General features: G+C 47.8%; 1 protein-coding gene across 1 annotated transcript in view; it reads left to right on the top strand.

The window, feature by feature from the left end:
* MAP3K9 (mitogen-activated protein kinase kinase kinase 9) overlaps window positions 1–20,382 on the top strand; it is a 185,744-nt gene that overhangs the window by 98,073 nt on the left and 67,289 nt on the right. Inside the window, exon 3 of the mRNA XM_082275587.1 lies at window positions 17,045–17,225. Within this exon, the coding sequence (XP_082131713.1) occupies window positions 17,045–17,225 (181 nt within the window). The remainder of the gene's footprint in view (window positions 1–17,044; window positions 17,226–20,382) is intronic.

The following is a 20,382-nucleotide window of genomic DNA, read 5'->3' as shown; positions in this document are numbered from 1 at the left end:
CGACTTGGTCGTCCGTTCACACCTTTTCAAAATTTTACAAAGTGGATGTTCAGGCACCGGCAGATGCTTCCTTTGGCCGTAAAGTTCTTAGTGCGGCGGTGCCTTAGGGTCCCTTGTTTGAGTCCTTGGCTGTTGGGGTGTTTTTACCCCTACGGAATTTTTGTAAAATCTTACCTGTAAAATTCCTTTCTCTGAGTCCTCCGACAGTCGCCGCCCCCGCCCCTCTTTTGGGGTTTGTTTATGTACTCTACTGCTATGCTACTGAAACTGAGTTGGAAATGCAGGAAGCAGGGAGGTATTGACTGAGGGGACCACCCCCTGTGGGTGGGATATGCTAAAAGCTTTGATATTAATATATTCTGTTGCCTAGCTACTCCTACGGAGCAAAGGTCAATAACCCCATTAGTGACGAATATGAAGAGGCGGCGACTGTCGGAGGACTCAGAGAAAGGAATTTTACAGGTAAGATTTTACAAAAATTCAGTTTTTCCTCCGTTCAAAAAACGGAAAGGAAGGAAAATCGGATGTCAGCGGTGTCATCCGCTGACATCCGCAATCCCCATAGACTTACATTAGGTCCGCATATCATCCGCAAACGGATGGGATGATATGCGGACCTACGGAGCGGATGACAGAAATGTCATCCGCTCCGTGAAAAAAAAAAAGGACCGCAGCGGAGCTCTCACACGGAAAGCCCGTGTGAAAGAGCCCTAACTTGCGTTTTGTCCTAGGGTCAAAACGATCTATGGCTGCACTTTATCTAAAGAGGAGCAGTGTTGTCACCCTTGGACATGAAGTGTGTTTGGACGACAGTACAGCTCTTTTCTCTCCTAGAAGGTTTGGTTCATCTTTGGAACATGTTCCAGCTAATACCTCACTCATCCCCCCACACCTCTTCCCCTGTGACTGCAGGTGAGGGATCCTCTTCCTGCACCCACTGTCACATTTCAAAATCATCACAGCTGTGCAGGGCTCCGCTCACACAGCAGCATCATTCATTCACAGGAATCTGTGAATGAACAAACTCCATGCCATGCCTACTGATGAGTGCCCTCAATGTTCATTCACAAGCTCTGCAGCTTTCTAACAGAAAACCCTATAGAGGTAAAGGCAGAAAGCTGTAGGACTATTTTACGTTTTATTTTCAATTTTTACACATTTTGAATATTCAGTGTTGGTGGATGATCCTTGCTATGACAGATTACATTTAAATGTATGTATGTTTTTCCATTTGCAGTGGTTAGATATGGTTTTATTTTGGATACCTATGTTTGTTTCTAAGTGTGCATGTATTCAGGATTGTTATTAGGGCAGATTCACACCAGAAAGCAGGGCCCATACACTGCACCGTGTTCAAACACGCTTACCTTGACCTCTCCATGCGGGTACCAATGCAATGGCACCCCAAACACCGATCACAAACTGCAGACAGTTGCAGGCACCAAATCACATGGTAACACAGAACCACGTGGTTTGGTGCGTTGTGTGTTTATTTTTTTTAACGCACTGAACGCACGACTTTTTTCCTCCTTGCAGTGTGAAAGGCAACTCATTCAGGACTGGTTCGAACAAGGATCGCACAGGAAAGTGTGCCGCATTCCTGTACGATTCTTGCGTGTCCCCATTTTGTGTGATTTTTTTTTTATTATTTGTTTTGCAGCCCATTCATTTGAATGAGCTGCAAATCACCCCAGAATGCAGAAAAAGTAATGCATGTATCACTATTAAAAACACTATGCACCAAATTAGTACCATGCGTTTTGGTGCCTGGAAACACACTGCATTTGTGATCTGCATTGGGCGTTCGAACGTGGTGCCAGAAACACGTACAGAGCGTGCCTTTCCCGCACTTCATGCAAAGGAGCCTTCAAATAATCGGGCTGCAAAATCAGACTTCAATCCCAGTGTGAACCAGCCCTAATGGTGTCAGAGTCGGGTAGCAGAGGTGGTGTTTTGTATTTGATGTACAAATTTTGGTTGTAAATTTTTAGGGTGAATAAAACAAAAAAAAAATCACAATTTAATTTCTATTGCTTATTCCACATTTTTCATGACTATTTGAATATTTCTAGGTTTAGTTTGCTTTGATGGAAGGAATTATAAAGGTGGAGATTGCTTACAATGCTCTCTGAAATAACAGCAGTTTTTAGGTAAACTGTTGAATATACTGTATAGTCTTAGTTATGTGATGACTGCCACAAATAGCAGTGTTCCTGTAATTTGCTGGGTTACTTCCCCAATCTTATAAACATTTGTCAAACGTTGCAGTTACTGTCTCTATAAATGGCTATGGGAGTAATTAACCAAAAAAAAGCAGAAAAGGCCGACAACAGGAGGTGCTCTGCATAAGACCTCTCCAAAACAGTGATCAAGGACTCAAAGGCACACATGATCTTTTAGGGGCAGGGTTCATACGGTCCTGGAAATCCTGGAAAAGTTTTGGAATTTTTAGATGACACTTTCCAGGCCTGGAAAGGTCATGGAAAATTAGTAAACACACTAGGTTTTGGAAAAGTCATGGAATTAAATTACTGTTGAGGAGCGGGGAGCGGATGCTTAAATATTTTATGATAATTATATTGCCACATACTGTATTTACATTTCGCTGTATTAGCGTCCTTCCGGGTCCGCGGTATGCGCGTGCTGTCATTGGCCAGCAGCAGCCGAAAAGATGACCCAATCAGGCAGCGGGGAGGGCCGGCCGCGGTTTGCCTGGAGACACTGTGACTGGCTAGCAGCAGCAGTAACAGCCGGGAGATTATCAACCAATGAGGCAGCGGAAGCGTCACTGGAGGGCGGGCCGGCCGCATGAACGTGATGATGACGCGGAAGGGGGCGGTAACCGCACCCCCGCGTTATCACGTTCATGCGGCCGGCCCTGCTAGCCAGTCAGTGTCTCCAGCAAACCGCGGCCGGCCCTCCCCGCTGCCTGATTGGGTCATCTCCTCGGCTGCTGCTGGCCAGTGACTGACAGTAAGGGCAAACTGCGGACCCGGAAGGACACCTACCTGTACCAGTGCTATACGCTGAATGTAAAAATGCCCCCCCCCCAGTGCTCTTTAGCCCCCCTCAGTGCTCTTTAGCCCCCCTCAGTGTTCTTTAGCCCCCCCTCAGTGTTCTTTAGCCCCCCCACAGTGTTCTTTAGCCCCCCACAGTGTTCTTTAGCCCCCCCACAGTGTTTTTTAGCCCCCCCGTGTTCTTTAGCCCCCCCAGTGCCCTTAAGCCCCTCCCCGGTGCTCTTCAGCTCCCCACAGTGCTTTTCATCTCTCCCCCCATGCTTTCTGGCTCCCCCAGTGCTTTCCAGCTCCCTGGCTCCCCCCTCAGTGATTTCCAGTTCCCCCCAGACAGTGCTCTCCAGTCCCCCCTCTCCCCCTGTGCTCTCCATCCCCCTGGTTTTCCATGCTCCCCCCCACCTTCCAACAACCCCTGCAATGCTTTCCAAACCCCCCCTTAATTCTCTCCAGTCCCCCCCCTGCCCTTCAACTCCTCCAGTGCTCTCTGCTTCCCCTGTGCTCTTCTATCATGTCTGCAGTCTCTAACCTTCTCTTGTATCATGTCCGCAGCCTCTGACTACCTCCTGATTCAAGTCCGCAGCCTCTGATTACCTCCTGTATCATGTCTGCAGCCTCTGACCACCTCCTGTATCATGTCCGCAGCCTCTGACCACCTCCTGTATCATGTCCGCAGCCTCTGACCACCTCCTGTATCATGTCCGCAGCCTCTGACCACCTCCTGTATCATGTCCGCAGCCTCTGACCACCTCCTGTATCATGTCCGCAGCCTCTGACCACCTCCTGTATCATGTCCGCAGCCTCTGACCACCTCCTGTATCATGTCCGCAGCCTCTGACCACCTCCTGTATCATGTCCGCTAAATGTACAGTGTGTTGTAAAACGTTTGACATTTCGAACATGGGAGAGGCAGCGTTGTCTAGCCACGCTAAAGGTGCAAAGCACCAGTCTGCAGCTGCGTGCTTGACAGCTTCCAATCCGATCGCTGGCTTTTTCACCCATACGCCTGAAGTGACACCGGCTACCAGCTGCGGCAGCGGTGCTTCCATCTCATCCACTGTAAAACAAGGGACCATTTTGAGTCACGCTGTATCCAGAAACGAAACCCTGTACACTACAAAGATTGTCATTTATTTTAGTAAAAATATGCTGGGTGTGACATGGATTTTCTTCTTATTTAACATGTATACATAGACATTTCATGAAACATTAGGTCATGAATATTTATGTGAAGTCATGGAAAAGTCATGGAAAAGTCATGGAATTTTATTGGTGAAAATGTGTATGAACCCTGTAGGGGGGTTCCCCTGTACTCTCCTCTAGTTATTTTTCTACCCCGGAGTACTACCAGGACTACTAAATACTGTGAAACGCCCTAATTACTAAAGTAAGTTTTGCGCAGTGTGTCAAACGTTGCGTGCTAATACATTATATCAAGAAGAGAATATAGAATATAGCTAATATTGGTCTTGGTACCATGGGTGGAAGATACAACATCAGGAATGGAAAGCATACAGTATTTCCATGTATACACTGGTATGGTCCCAGCATCCCCATGTCCCTGGTGAGTGCAGCTCGGGTTATTTCCCGGCTCTATAAATATCTTATTGTCTAAATTGTATATGAACAATAATTAAATGAGTTGTTAGTTTGCGCTTCCAACAATACATGGTATGACGAAACCACATCATAAACATCTATCAATAAATGATGTATTACATGCTGTTTATACTCAGTCACTAAGAGAATCGTTTTCTGTATTCTTAAAAAAAAAACTAGTTTATCCTGCAGTTCTCGGTCCTCAATTCAGCTAGGGATTTTGCAGCTGTGGAGGCAACTTTGAACATACTCAGTTTTCAGTGAGTTCCTTTGCAGAGCATTTCTGCCCTATCATATCTGAGCAGCCCTTGTGACTACCTTGTGAGTCACACAAGTGGGCGTATACACAGTAGGCAAATGACAGCCCACTCCTTCCCTCCTTCTCTATGTCCACTGTATATCTGTGTACAATCCCGTACGGGCAGGCAGATACATTGCGTACATCCCGTACGGGCAGGCAGATACATTGCGTACATCCCGTACGGGCAGGCAGATACATTGCGTACATCCCGTACGGGCAGGCAGATACATTGCGTACATCCCGTACGGGCAGGGAGATACATTGCGTACATCCCGTACGGGCAGGCAGATACATTGCATAGATCCTGTACGGGCAGGCAGATACATTGCATAGATCCCGTACGGGCAGGCAGATACATTGCGTACATCCCGTACTGGCAGGCAGATACATTGCATAGATCCCGTAGGGGCTGGCAGATACATTGTGTACATCCCGTACGGCGTACGGGCATGCAGATACATTGTATACATCCCATACGGGCAGGCAGATACATTGTGTACAATCCTGTACGGGCAGACAGATACATTGTGTACATCCCGTACGGGCAGGCAGATGCATTCCGTACATCCCATACGGCAGGCAGATACATTGCGTACATCCTGTACAGGCATGCAGATACATTGTGTACATCCCGTACGGGCAGGCAGATGCATTCCGTACATCCCATACTGGCAGGCAGATACATTGCGTACATCCCGTATGGGCAGGCAGATACATTGCGTACATACCGTACGTGCAGGCAGATACATTGTGTACATCCCGTACGGGCAGGCAGATACATTGCGTACATCTCGTACGGGCAGGCAGATACATTGCGTACATCCCGTACAGGCAGGCAGATACATTGCGTACATCCCGTACTTGCAGGCAGATACATTGCGTACATCCCGTACGTGCAGGCAGATACATTACATTGCGTACATCCCGTACGGGCAGGCAGATATATTGCGTACATCCCATACGGGCAGGCAGATATATTGCGTACATCCCGTACGGGCAGGCAGATACATTGTTTACATCCCGTACGGGCAGACACATACATTGTGTACATCTCGTACGGGCAGGCCGATACATTGTGTACATCTCGTACGGGCAGGCAGATACATTGTGTACAATCCCGTACGGGCAGGCAGATACATTGCGTACATCCCGTACGGGCAGGCAGATACATTGCGTACATCCCGTACGGGCAGGCAGATACATTGCGTACATCCCGTACGGGCAGGGAGATACATTGCGTACATCCCGTACGGACAGGCAGATACATTGCATAGATCCCGTACGGGCAGGCAGATACATTGCATAGATCCCGTACGGGCAGGCAGATACATTGCGTACATCCCGTACTGGCAGGCAGATACATTGCATAGATCCCGTAGGGGCTGGCAGATACATTGCGTACATTCCATACGGGCAGGCAGATACATTGCGTACATCCCGTACGGGCAGGCAGATACATTGTGTACAATCCTGTATGGGCATGCAGATACATTGTATACATCCCATACGGGCAGGCAGATACATTGTGTACAATCCTGTACGGGCAGACAGATACATTGTGTACATCCCGTACGGGCAGGCAGATGCATTCCGTACATCCCATACGGGCAGGCAGATACATTGCGTACATCCTGTATGGGCATGCAGATACATTGTGTACATCCCGTACGGGCAGGCAGATACATTGCGTACATCCCATACTGGCAGGCAGATACATTGCGTACATCCCGTATGGGCAGGCAGATACATTGCGTACATACCGTACGTGCAGGCAGATACATTGTGTACATCCCGTACGGGCAGGCAGATACATTGCGTACATCTCGTACGGGCAGGCAGATACATTGCGTACATCCCGTACAGGCAGGCAGATACATTGCATACATCCCGTACGTGCAGGCAGATACATTGCGTACATCCCGTACGTGCAGGCAGATACATTACATTGCGTACATCCCGTACGGGCAGGCAGATATATTGCGTACATCCCGTACGGGCAGGCAGATATATTGCGTACATCCCTTACGGGCAGGCAGATACATTGTTTACATCCCGTACGGGCAGACACATACATTGTGTACATCTCGTACGGGCAGGCCGATACATTGTGTACATCTCGTACGGGCAGGCAGATACATTGTGTACATCTCGTACGGGCAGGCAGATACATTGCATACATCTCGTACGGGCAGGCAGATACATTGCATACATCCCGTACGGGCAGGCCGATACATTGTGTACATCTCGTACGGGCAGGCAGATACATTGTGTACATCTCGTACGGGCAGGCAGATACATTGCATACATCCCGTACGGGCAGGCAGATACATTGCATACATCCCGTACGGGCAGGCAGGTACATTGCATACATCCCATACGGGCAGGCAGATACATTGTATACATCTCGTACGGGCAGGCAGATACATTGCGTACATCCCGTACAGGCAGGCAGATACATTGCATACATCCCGTACGGGCAGGCAGGTACATTGCATACATCCCATACGGGCAGGCAGATACATTGTGTACATCTCGTACGGGCAGGCAGATACATTCACAAGAAGAAATCAATGAATACCACAGCGCTCCACGGTGCCATGGTAGTTCATTAAGGACTACAACCTGAAACTTCAACTTGAAAACTGAAACTGTCTGGACTTATAGTTCATTCACACACAGAGCTGTGTAAATGAATGGCAGCAGAGCCCCACACGGCCGCGCTGATTTTAAAAAGTGAAAGCGAGTACGGGAAACTTCTCCCTGTATTGTCACAGGAAGGCTGGCAGTGGCTGCAGCATTGGGAACATGTTACATGTTCCACCCTAAAAACAGGTGAAACCTGTAACCTGTTCCCAAAGGTGAACTTATTCACTAAGGATTCAGAGAAGATCTATAAAGAAGAGTGGACCAATATCCCTCCTGAGATGTGTGCAAACCTAGTCACCAACTGCAAGAAACGTCTTACCTCTGCTTGCCAACAAGGGTTTCTCCACCAAGTACTAAGTCATGTTTTGCTTGGAGATCAAATACTTATTTCACTTACTGAACTGCAACTCAGTTTATAACATTTGTATCAAGTGTTTTTTTCTGGATTTGTGGTTAATATTCTGTCTCTATCATTTAAAATACACTGAATCTAAAAATTATAGACCCTTATTTCTTTGTAAGTGGGAAAAATTGCAAAATCTGCAGGGGATCAAATAATTTCCCCACTGTATGTGCCTGCTGTACCATGTACTTTGTATTGCTTTCTTTGTGTGAAATCCCTGGTATTCCCATCAGTCTCTCTGCTTGCCTATTAAAAACTGACTACACTAAGCAGGAGAGCACAGCGTGGTCAGTTCTCTAGCTGTGCTGGGAACTCATCCTGCTCTCCTTCAGTTATCAGACTTGCCCTGATCCCCCACACACACAGTCTTTCAGTGGGATGTTCAGTGTAATGTTGTTTCTCCTGAGAACAGAGATTATGTGATCACTTATTAAAAAAAAAGTGAAAAACTGTTTATAATGTGTGTTTTTATATCCATACATAAATGTTTTGCCTTTCATTTTGATTTTAAACTGAATGGGTTGCTTTACACAATGAGGGTTTAATCGGTTGCCGACTGCCGCACAACTATATACTGCGGCGGTCAGCCCCCCGGCCAGGCAGCGTGACGTAGGGGTACGTCACTTGCCTGTCACTGACTTGTGAGCCAATTGCGGGCGGGTATGCGCCCGCCCCGGCTCGTTCACTGACAAGTCAGTGCGTGTGACCGGCGGACCCGATCGTCCACTGGTCACTCACGATCGCTCCGGTGAAGGGAGAAAGGCGGGCGGCTTATGTAAACAAGCCGCCTGTCATTCTCCCTGGTGTAAAAATGAAGATCAGACGGTTCTACTATGTAGGACCGTTGATCTCTGTTTTTACACTAATAGCCATGTCCCTTTACAGTTAGAAACACGCCCCTAGGACACACTTAACCCCTCCCTCTCCAATAAAGTTAACCCCTTCCCTGCCAGTGTCATTTTTGCAGTAACAGTGCATATGTATAGCACTGATTACTGCAGTAATGTCACTGGTAACCCCAAAAGTGTCAAAAATGTCAGTCAAGGGTCCGATCTGTCCACCGCAATGTCACAGTACCGCAAAAAAAATCGCAGATCGCCGCCATTACGCGTTAAAAAAAAACACCAAAAATGACAAAAATCTTTCCCTTTGTTAGTAAACGCGATAACTTTTGCGCAAACAAATCAAAATACGCTTTTTGCGATTTTTTTTTATTTTTTACCAAACATATGTAGCATAAAACAAATTGGCCGAAAATGTTAAAAAATTTTGATTTTTACATTTTTTTTTTTTGGGGAATTTCATATAAAAAAATTTGAAAAATATTGTTATTTTTGCAAGATTGACGCTCTTTTTTTGTTTATAGCGCATGATCAAAAACTCACACAGGTGATCAAATACCACCAAAAGAAAGCTCTGTTTTTTGGGGAAAAAAAAGGAGTGTCGCACGACTGCGCAATTGTCCGTTAAAGTCGCGCAGTAAAAAATCGCAAAAAACCCCCTGGTGGTTAAATATACTTTAAATAAGATGATTTTGAAGGCTTTACCTTTGATGTGCAGATCTATATTTTTATTTTTTTCTTTATCTCCTCAGACTGCTGTTTGCTTTCTCTTGTCCTTGTTCAGTGTCCTGTATGTAGTGATGCCAAACGGTTGAATGACTACATTTAGAATGATTGCAAGATTGGAGACGTGTGCGTGATACTAATTACAGAAAACAGTTTGAAATATCACTACAATCCATTATTTATAAGCTCTTCTATCCATGCTTTTTTCGGGTCCATGTACACTGGGCCTAAACACCAGTTCTTTTGGCAGAAAAAGTTCATATAAAGTGTTTTTGTACAGGCATTTAGGAGCGTTTAGCATATTTTTTTGCCAGAAAACTCCTCTCAAGAAGTTCCAAGCGGCATAGGCGTTTTTAAGCTGCAAAAAAAAGCCCAGGGCCTGCGCATTCTGAGGACCAGCGTCAGAGCTGTAAAAACGTCTGATGCTGCTAAAGGCTGAATAACGTTGCCTATACAGCGTTAAGCCACGTTATCGTTTTTTTTTTTTTTTAGGTGAAAATCAATGGTTCCCTATGGGAGCCGAGCCCATTGATTTGAATGGAAGTTGCATCACAAGTCGGATCAGGATGATCTGGCTTGTGGTGCGACTTGCGCTCTAAGGATCTTGAGGGGGAAGTCCATGCTAAAATGGGAAGAAACAGGGTGGGGTCCCCCCAGGTTCCAAACCAGGCCCTTAGGGTCTGGTATGGATTTTTAGGGGAGACCCACGCCATTTTTTCGACATGGGGCTCCCCTAAAAATCCATACCAGGGTCTGGTCCCCCCCCAGAATCCATACCAGACCCTTATCCGAGCATGCAGCCCGGCAGGCCAGGAAAGGGGAGGGGACGAGCGAGCGGACCATACCAGGCCACACGCCCTTAACATGGGGGGTGGGTGCTTTGGGGCAGGGGGAGCTCTGCACCCCCCACCCCAAAGCATCTTGCCCTTCCCAGATTCATTCTGATTTGACTTGTGATGCGACTTCCATTCAAATCATTGGGCTGAAAGCCGCAGGCTCCTAGGCAACCATTGATTTTGAATGGAGGCAGAAAATAGGTTGCTAAAAGCCAACGTGGCCAAACATGCAATAATGCCAATGGAAAAAGCTACTAAAAGCATGTTTTTCTTACGTCCTCCGACAGTCGCCGCCTCCTCTAAGTCATCACTTTTGGGTATTGACTTCCGCTCCGCAAGAGTAGCTAGGCATATAGACTTAGTCAAAAGACAAATGGCATTAGCATATACACACCCATGGGGGCTGTCCCATCTGGTCAATACCCCCCTGCAATGACCACTCCCAACTCAGTTTTAATCTGCCTAGCGTCAGGAGTAGTCAGGCTTCCCTGTGCTGGGGCTTCAGTCTCAGCCTTCCTAATCTTTATTTGATTTTCTTTGAAAATGTCAGTTTTTTCTTACTTTACTAGCTGTTTATTTTGTCAGCTTCTAGTGTTAGTCGATTCTTCGGATGAAGACGGATCATGCGGTGCTGGGATTCGGACTGACCGCCCTGGTTCTCCAAGGCATAAGGGTCAGATGGACCCCTAGCCCGCCATCGAGCGTTCAGCTATGGTTCGCCCTGGCATTACAAAAGACCCATCCCTGCTCGCCGCAGGGATGCAGCCGTGAGGTGGCTACCTCACAGGACACTTCTGTGATGCTGCAGTGTCATGTCCCTGGCTCACGGCACTCCCTGTCAGATGAGGACAGCGGTTTTCCGTTTATAGAGGCATCCCACGCCATCTGGTACAGGTAAGTACTTCTGTATGGGGCCTCTGTCTGGGGTGGCAGTCTGTGTTGCTGTGTGTTCCCCATGTCTGTGCCTGTGTGACTCCCTGATGCGGTCCCTGTGGGGATCGCTTGTGCAGATACTGTATGCTTTTCTGGGGGTCTCCTTCCCTGTGTCACTTCGGTGCATTGTTGGGGGTGCAGACGTTTTTGTGTGGCGACTGCAGCGGCGTGAATTCACGCAGTCCACCATCTTTAATATGGGCAGGCATGTATTGCTTCTCTGTGGGCGATACTGCATGTTATTTTGGCGCCATCCGCCGCCATTTTGTGGGAGGTGGACGATCTGTCCAACCGCATGTTCGGTGGCCATTTTGGCGTAGCCTCCAATGCATTCCTATGGGGCAGCCATTTTCCCTAAGTCTGGCATTCTATAGTTCAGCCTACTTCAGTAGCACTTTCTTTTCCTCTGCAGCAGGACATCGGTAGCAACACTCTGCGGGCTCTGCAGGTTATCGCTCTCAATATTCCTCTGTATTATCGCTTCTGGCTCAGTTTTCTCTTCTCCTTTTGGGGGTCTTTGTCACTGTAGCGGTGGGCTGCGCATTCCACAGCGATTTTAAAGGGGCAGTACACATTTTATTGCACTGTTTTTTTCTGTAACCTTGAGCAATGGATTCTCAAGATAGCAAATTCCCCCCAGCTCTGGTGGGGGCGCCCAGTTCTCCTGTGGCCCCGCTGAGACCGGATTTGGCTGCTGTGGTGGCGACTTTGGTGTCTAATATGGAAATGCTGATGGCTGAACGTGCTGCAAAAAGAGGGCTAGATTGTCTCTCTCCTCTGATTCAGATGGTGATATGGCTGCTGCTGCGAGCATGCCCTTTTCAGGGTCCCGCTCATCCTTGGACCCCCCGGGTCTGAGGGGGAGGCTGAGGTGGAGGGGGTTGATACCTCCTCCCCGGGGTCGCCTGAAGAACGGGCGACCATGGATGAGTTAATTGTTTCTGTTAAGGAAACTTTACATTTGGAGGATGAGCCTAGTCCTCCGGGCGTTGTGTCCTCATTTGGGATGCACAGGACCCGCAAGTCGGCGCAGGTTTTTCCCTGCCCAGCTGAATTTCATTACACTGTTAATGAAATGTGGCGCACGTTGAAACGTCCATTCCTGGTACCTAGTCGGTTCAAATTGCTTTATCCTTTTGCGCCGGCTACGGAATCACGATGGTGTGTGCCTCCACAGGTGGATCACACTGTGGCCGTGTTAAACAAGGCTACCTTGGTTCCTTCCGAGGATACTCCGGTGTTCCGGGACCCTACGGACCAGCGGTTGGAGTCTCTAGCCCGCCATTCCTACACGGTAGCGGGTTCGTTGCTCAAACCTGTTTTTGCGTCCGTTTTGGTGGCTCAGGCGGTGGCTGATTGGACTAAGATGCTTAGGAGCAATCTCGTGTCTGATGGTGTTCCGCCTGCCCGGCTGGAAATGGTGGATCAGATCCACCAAGGAGTCATGTATTTGTGTGATGCCGCCTTGAATGAGGCCCCGTTAGTGGCTCGCCTCTCTAGTGTCGTGGTGCTTAACCGGCGACTGATATGGCTGAAGAGCTGGTCGGCCGACCAGTCCTCACGGAAAACTGTTGCTGGTTTTCCCTATGCTGGCTCTCGCCTTTTTGGCGAGGTGTTGGATACCCTGGTGAAAGGCGTCACGGGGGCAAGAGCACTATGCTGCCCCAGAACCCGAAGAACAAGTCCTTTCGAGGCAAGCGGGGTTCTGCGCCTAGATCCAATCAGGGGTCCTTTCGTGCCTTTCGGAACCAATCCAAGGGCAAGGCCTAGGGCAACCAGAAGAAGCCCTGGGCGGGTAAGCAGAAGTCGGGTAATGCCGACTCGGCGGGTCAGTCCGTCTCTGCCTGAAGGGGCGCCCTCACCCATTTCAGGGGTGGGGGGACGTTTGCGCGGTTTCCTCCAACCTTGGCTGCTCCGGATATCGGACAGGTGGGTTCAGGAAATCATTCGATCGGGGTACAAGATCGAATTCCTTTCCAGGCCGGCGGACAGATTTTTTCCCTCAAATCTTCACTTGCCTCAGGGGCGTCTGCAGGACCTGCACCAGGCGGTGCAGGACCTTCTTGCTCAGGGGGTGATTGTCCCGGTGCCTCATCGGGACAGGTTTCGGGGGTTTTATTCAAATGTGTTCTCTGTGCCCAGAAAGGAGGGCAAAGTGCGTCCTATTCTGGACCTAAAATCGCTGAACCGCTTTGTGCGTGTTCGGAAGTTCCGTATGGAGTCTCTCCGTTCGGTGGTGGCCTCTCTGAGCCCAGGGGAATTCCTGGCCTCGATAGATCTGAAGGGTGCGTATCTGCACATCCCCATTTTCGAAGGTCATCAGCGGTTTGCCATCGCAGAGGACCACTACCAGTTTGTGGCATTACCTTTCGGTCTCGCTTCAGCACCCAGGGTTTTTACCAAAGTGCTGGCGCCGGTTCTGGGCCTACTGAGGGCACAGGGCATTGCGGTCTTGGGTTACCTGGACGATCTCCTTCTGAGGGCACGTGCCAGCCAGGACCTAGTGCGCGATCTGTCCACCACGGTACAGATGCTCCAGGAGTTCGGATGGACCATCAACGTTCAAAAATCGGCGTTGTCTCCATCGGTTCGTCTTCCCTATCTGGGAATGATTCTGGACTCTGCTCAGGCAAAGGTGTTCTAGCCGGAGGACAAGCTCCGGACCTTGCAGGACGAGATCAGGTCCCTCAGGGACAACCCGTCCTCGTCACTCAGAACCTGTAGGAGGTCTCTGGGGTTGATGGTGTCAGCCTTCGAGGCGATACCCTTTGCTCAGTTTCACACGCGGGCTCTCCAGACGGAGATCCTTGCCAGGTGGGACAGACTGCCTCAGTCCCTGGGTCTGAGTGTCTCCTTGAGTCGTCAGACCAGATTGGCTCTTCTGTGGTGGCTCCAGTCCCTGTCGGTGGCGGAAGGCAAGTCCTTCCGTCCGTTGGTGTGGACGGTGATTACCATGGATGCCAGCCTGTCGGGCTGGGGTGGAGTCCTGGGCAACCTGTCTGCCCAGGGCACTTTGTCGGAGGAGGAGTCCTCCCTCCCGATAAATGTGCTGGAATTGCGAGCGATAAGACTCTGCCTCTTCCAGTGGTCGGACCGTCTTCAGGGCCTTCCTGTCCACGTACAGACGGACAATGCTACCGCGGTGGCTTACATCAACCACCAAGGGGGCACCAGGAGTGCTTGTGCGGCCCGGGAGGTGACCGACATTCTTTCGTGGGCCGAGACTCATGTCCCGGCGATCTCAGCAGTACACATTCCGGGTGTGGAGAATTGGCAGGCCGACTATCTGAGCCGCCAGACCCTGGACCAGGGGGAATGGTCCCTGCACCCGGAGGTCTTCCAAATGCTGTGTGCGAGGTGGGGATCCCCGGACGTGGATCTGTTCGCATCTCGACTAAACCGAAAGGTGGAAAGGTTCGTGGCAAGAACACACGATCCTCTGGCAGTCGCCTCGGATGCGTTGGTGGCTCCTTGGCATCAGTATCTTCTGATGTATGCCTTTCCTCCGATTCAGTTGCTATCCAGGTTCCTCCGCAGGCTAGCCTCGGAACCGCACCTGGTGATTCTGGTGGCTCCAGACTGGCCACGCCGGTCCTGGTACACCGACGTTGTTCATCTGGCAGTGGAGCCTCCGTGGCGGCTGCCCATGCGGGAAGATCTCCTGTCTCAGGGTCCGATCTTCCTTCCTGCTTTACAGTTGCTGGCTTTAACGGCCTGGCTGTTGAGACCCAGGTCCTGAGGGACAGGGGTCTCTCCTCTGAGGTCATCCCTACTCTTGTCAAGGCTAGGAAGACCTCCTCTGGAAAGATCTATTACCATACCTGGAAGGCTTACTCCGCCTGGTGCGAGTCCAGGGGGTTCTCCTCTCGCTCGTACTCGGTGTCGAGAGTGTTGGCTTTTCTCCAGGCGGGAGTGGACCAGCGCCTGGCGCTGGCCACGATCAAGGGCCAGGTGTCCGCCCTGGCTATTCTTTTCCAACGCCCTGTGGCGTCTCATTCTCTGGTTCGCACCTTCATTCAAGGTGTGCGACATTTGGCTCCTCCCAGGAAGGAGCCCTTACCTCCGTGGGACTTGAACTTGGTTCTGTCCGTGTTACAACGTGCTCCCTTTGAAAACATTCGGGATATCTCGTTGCCTCTGCTGTCTAAGAAGGTTGCCTTTTTGGTGGCGATCACTTCGGCTCGCAGAGTGTCGGAACTGGCAGCGTTATCTTGCCGTTCTCCATACTTGGTGATTCACCGGGATAAGGTGGTTTTGCGTCCGCAGCCCTCCTTTCTTCCTAAGGTGGTCTCTGAGTTTCACATTAATGAGGACATTGTCCTGCCTTTGCTTTGTACGAAGCCTAAGCATCCTAAGGAGGTTGCTCTGCACTCCTTGGATGTTGTCAGGGTGATCAGGGTTTACCTGTCGTCTACGGAATCTTTTCGTAAAACGGATTCCCTCTTTGTCCTTCCTGAGGGACCTCGGAAGGGCATGGCTGCATCCGCAGCGACTATTGCCAAATGGATCAGACAGACCATTGAACAGGCTTACGCCTTGAAGGAACGGGTTCCACCCTTCCCTGTTAAGGCGCACTCTACCAGATCTGTGAGTGCGTCCTGGGCCTATTGGCATCGGGCCTCGGTGGCCCAGGTGTGCAAGGCTGCGACTTGGTCGTCGTTGCACACTTTTTACAAATTCTACAAAGTAGACGTTCTGGCATCAGCAGATGCTTCCTTTGGCCGCAAGGTTCTCAGTGCGGCAGTGCCATGATGGACCCTTGTGTTTTTTTCTGGGTCCCTGGCTGTTGGCATTTGCTTTCCTGGGCTGTTGCTCCTGTTGAGCATTGTTTTTTTCTGTTGCCCAGTTGGTTCTCTTACGGTGCATGTAAGATTCCTTTCTCTGATGTGGGTACTGCGTTGCCTTTTCTACGGTTGCGTCTCCCACCCCTCATGTCTATACTGCTTTGGGACATCCCAACAGTGATGACTTGGAGGAGGCGGCGACTGTCGGAGGACGTAAGAGAAAACAGAATTTTTGTAAAATCTTACCTGTAAAATTAATTTCTCTTAGTCCTCCGATAGTCGCCGCCCCCGCCCCTCTTTTGGGGTTCTTGTTACCTACTGCTATGCTACCAAACTGAGTTGGGAGTGGTCACTGCAGGGGGGTATTGACCAGATGGGACAGTCCCCATGGGTGTGTATATGCTAATGCCTTTTGTCTTTTGACTAAGTCTATATGCCTAGCTACTCCTGCGGAGCGGAAGTCAATACCCAACAGTGATGACTTAGAGGAGGCAGCGACTGTCGGAGGACTCAGATAAAGGAATTTTACAGGTAAGATTTTACAAAAATTCAGTTTTCTACAGCTGCTTTTTCTTGGCGTTAGAAGTGGCTCTGCAGCTCGTTTTTTCTGATGCCCTGTGTGCATGGGGTCTAAATGTTGAGCTTAAAATATGCCTTCTAATGTGCATGGACACATAGGATAACGTTGAAGTGGTTGTAAAGACACTAGCAAGATTTCCTTACTTCCTGTTGGTAGGACAGAATGTGAAATCACTTGAATTGGACACTGAAGACCAAAGAATTCATCCCTTACCTTACTCTCTACTCCATCCACAATGGAAACTTTTTTGTCTTTAGATAAACTTTAAGAATATCCCACGTTTTTAATGATGGTTTTTAAATGCCTTGAAAATTGAACTGAATCCCTTTAAAAATGTACCACTTGAGGCAAAACGTATATAAAAATAAATTTTTGTCTTTCAGTTCTAATCTTGGATATGGTAGAAAATAGTGACCTTAGTAACAAGGTTCTAAAAATCACAGACTTTGGCCTGGCAAGAGAATGGCACAGAACAACAAAGATGAGTGCGGCGGGCACCTATGCTTGGATGGCACCAGAGGTTATTCGCTCCTCTATGTTCTCTAAGGGCAGCGATGTGTGGAGGTAAGTTACTTTGGTCTCCTCCTGTACCTTCCTAACCATTTATCTTCTACAATGAATTATGATTTGTTGAGATAGTTTTGTCACTATTTAAAGTTGTTGCAACTTTGGACACTATTGGTAAGCAGGAAGCTGCTGAAGTCGTTCAGCTTCATGCTTAGTTCTCATGCAAATGTTAACTTTGGTGAATTACTTAACAATTTTTTGTTAACTTTGGACTTTAGAATCCCTGCTGGCGAGGATCACAATGACGCATTTCATGCCCTCACTTACTTGCTTGTGATTCTGTTAGACTAGAGAATCTTCTCCATTGATGGCTCCATGTCTGACAGAATTGACAGCAGTCATCAGCTAAGTGAGGAATTTGTATCCTGTGGTTTTTAATTAGAAAAACAGAAATGACAGGTCAGTAATGCTTCCAGCATGACCCTGCTCGAAGGCTGGTTGGACAGAATTGGATTTTTTGTTTCAGATTTATTTTACAGTTGTATATTGTAAGAATTTTCTTGGTTGGATCACAGCATGGCTTTCAACACCAGGATCTCCAAGACTGCAACATATCGGCACAGGCAGCACGTTTTTACATATTTGATGTCTGCTGAAAGCCTCATTCCAAAATTACAAACCCATCACATATTTTTCAGAAGGAAAAAACTTTCAGCATTTCGGAGGTCTTTTTATTGAGGCATATGTCTGTGATTAAAGGGAAATAATTGTTTGGGGTCATTTTATTTATGTTTAATAGTAAAATATCTAATTCATAAAGGATTCCAAGAAGATTATATACTTTGTCAAGTGACATCATTAAAACCCAGTTAAACCTTAATTTATAACTGTAATGCATTCAGGCTGCCTTTACAGTAATGAATACGCCTCTTAGAAAAAAGTAAAAGTATGGCGCTGCTGCAGCCCCCCAGGCATGCCAGGATGGATATCAGGAAGGGAGGTATGAACTAATATTTCAATCACTCTAAAAAGGGTAGCAGCTCCCCTAAAAACAGGTCTTGAGTAAACCTAGTACACATAAACAGAAAAGGACACAGAGGACGCCTCCTCCTGAGTGTAAACTGTATAGCATGAGAATAAAAGTGTAAATTAGGTATTGCACTCACATTTGTGAAGAGTGAGTAGGCATGTCATCTGTAAAAGTGTTGTCATCTGCTAGCAGAGGATGGCAGATAAGCGACTGAAGTTTGCAAAGATTGGCCAGGAAGCTGCTGGAATGTGGTGACAGTCCTAGGCAGAGGTCAGCACGCATGCCCCTGAAGTCAGTTGATGTCAGCTAGGAGGCTGCTGGATCCTGATGTGCCGGACCGCTGTAGCTAGTACACAAGCAGCCAGCTGGTACGGCGTTTTGTGGGAGTCCTCAGCCCGCTTGGCAACATTTGGCTTTGGAAGGGGGCATGGTTGCGTTTTTCGGGGCTCCAATCCTTTTTCAAACCTATGGGAGGGGATTTGCCTGAGTGCTATTGATTTATAGGGAGAATGGGCATGAGTGTGGGGAGTAGCTCCTCCTACCTAATCAAGATTGACTTATATGTGGTGGAGTCAGTCTAAGCAGTAGTAGTGATTAAAGGATAGGGTTCCTCCCTGATGCCTCAAAGCTGACAGGTCTATGTGAGCATGAAAGGCTGGTTGGGATGCAAGAGCTGTCACAGGGCATCAAAACCAAAATAAATAAAAAACATTAATTAAAATGTGTGTCACTTGAAAGTCTTGTAATTTGGCACAAATGGAGAGTACTCTAAATAAGAAATTAGGAAATGAAAAATAATAATAAAACATAATAATTTACAGAGAAGCAATGCTAGGCTCTCTGTAAAAATGAAGAACACTGGGCAATTGCAAGCAGGAGGGAATCATTTAAAGAAAAAGTAATTTAAAAATGTTATTGAATAAAACTAGCCATAATGCTAAAGGTAAAAAAAGGAATAGAAATTAGGGATCGACAAATATAATTTTTTTAGGGCCAATACAGATTTTCCGGCCACCCTTCAGGCTGATAGCCAATATTAGGTGCCGCCATTCTGTACATTTAAAGTTTTTATTTTTACACTATCCCCTTTTTTTTTTTTTTTTTTTAGCACTTTTATTGCTATCACAAAGAATGTAAACATCCCTTGTGACAGTAATAGGCAGTGACAGGTACTCTTTATGGAGGGCTCTGGGGTCTATAAGACCCCAAACTGCTACTCTGCACTTAAAAGCATTCAGAACGCCAAGTCTGGCTGTTTTGAATACTGTCATTTTTTTTTAAATCTTGCACCTTTAAGGCTCCAGTAACAAGAAGTGATGTCATGACGTCACTTCTGGGCTACTACATCGGAGACCTGATCAGAGCCGATTCTGGCTTTGTTCGGGTCTTCGCCCAGCCGTTGGATGTGCCAGCTGGTCGCTTGGGCCCCCCGTTGGGATGGGAGACCCGGATAGAGCGGTGGAGGGGGGGGGCCCTCCTACTGCTTGTAATAACAGCCAAGCGGCTGCTTAGCCCCATCGGTTGTCATTACAAGAAGGCCCGGTACGACCATCTGCTATAAAAAAAATGATACCAGTGTGATGACAACCCCTTGAAGCAATATCTGTAATTTTTTTCTTCGAAAAAAGTGAATATCGCCCCTGATAATTGGCTGAACCGATAATCAGTCGACCCCTAATAAAATGTATTGTTAATGCATGTATTGAGGCATATGCTCTGAATTGGATTGATATATATGATGGTAGACTGTTGTATGGTAAATGTATGTACTATTGGTTTTGATGGTAACCAAATTCATAAAAGAAGGGAAGAAAAAAATGTTTTGGTCAAAACGCATGTCACCTAGATGACCATTAAATGCAAGGTTTGGTGTGGGGGAATATATGAATACTGAAAAGTTGTGCAGATAGTGGGAAAAAGGTTAGAGTAAAAAGGAATTAAAGTAAAAGTTATACAAAAAGTTTCCCTCTCACAGAAAGTTTTAAACATTCTGCTTTGATAATCTCAGCGGAATACACAAAAGCAGAACGTTTTAAAAGGCTCTGTTAGAAGGAAACTTTTTGGATCTTCTCTCTTAACACCCTGGTCTCATATGGCCTAAATGAGGAGATTGATGTAATACTTTTATCTGATTCCCTATGTGATGTTTTACTTTAATCCACTGCGCTGCTCATGAAGCAGAGA

This window comes from Pelophylax lessonae, assembly GCF_965119305.1.
Source record: "Pelophylax lessonae genome assembly, chromosome: 13".
Taxonomy (NCBI): domain Eukaryota; kingdom Metazoa; phylum Chordata; class Amphibia; order Anura; family Ranidae; genus Pelophylax; species Pelophylax lessonae.
This window is presented reverse-complemented; position numbering and strand designations above follow the sequence as displayed.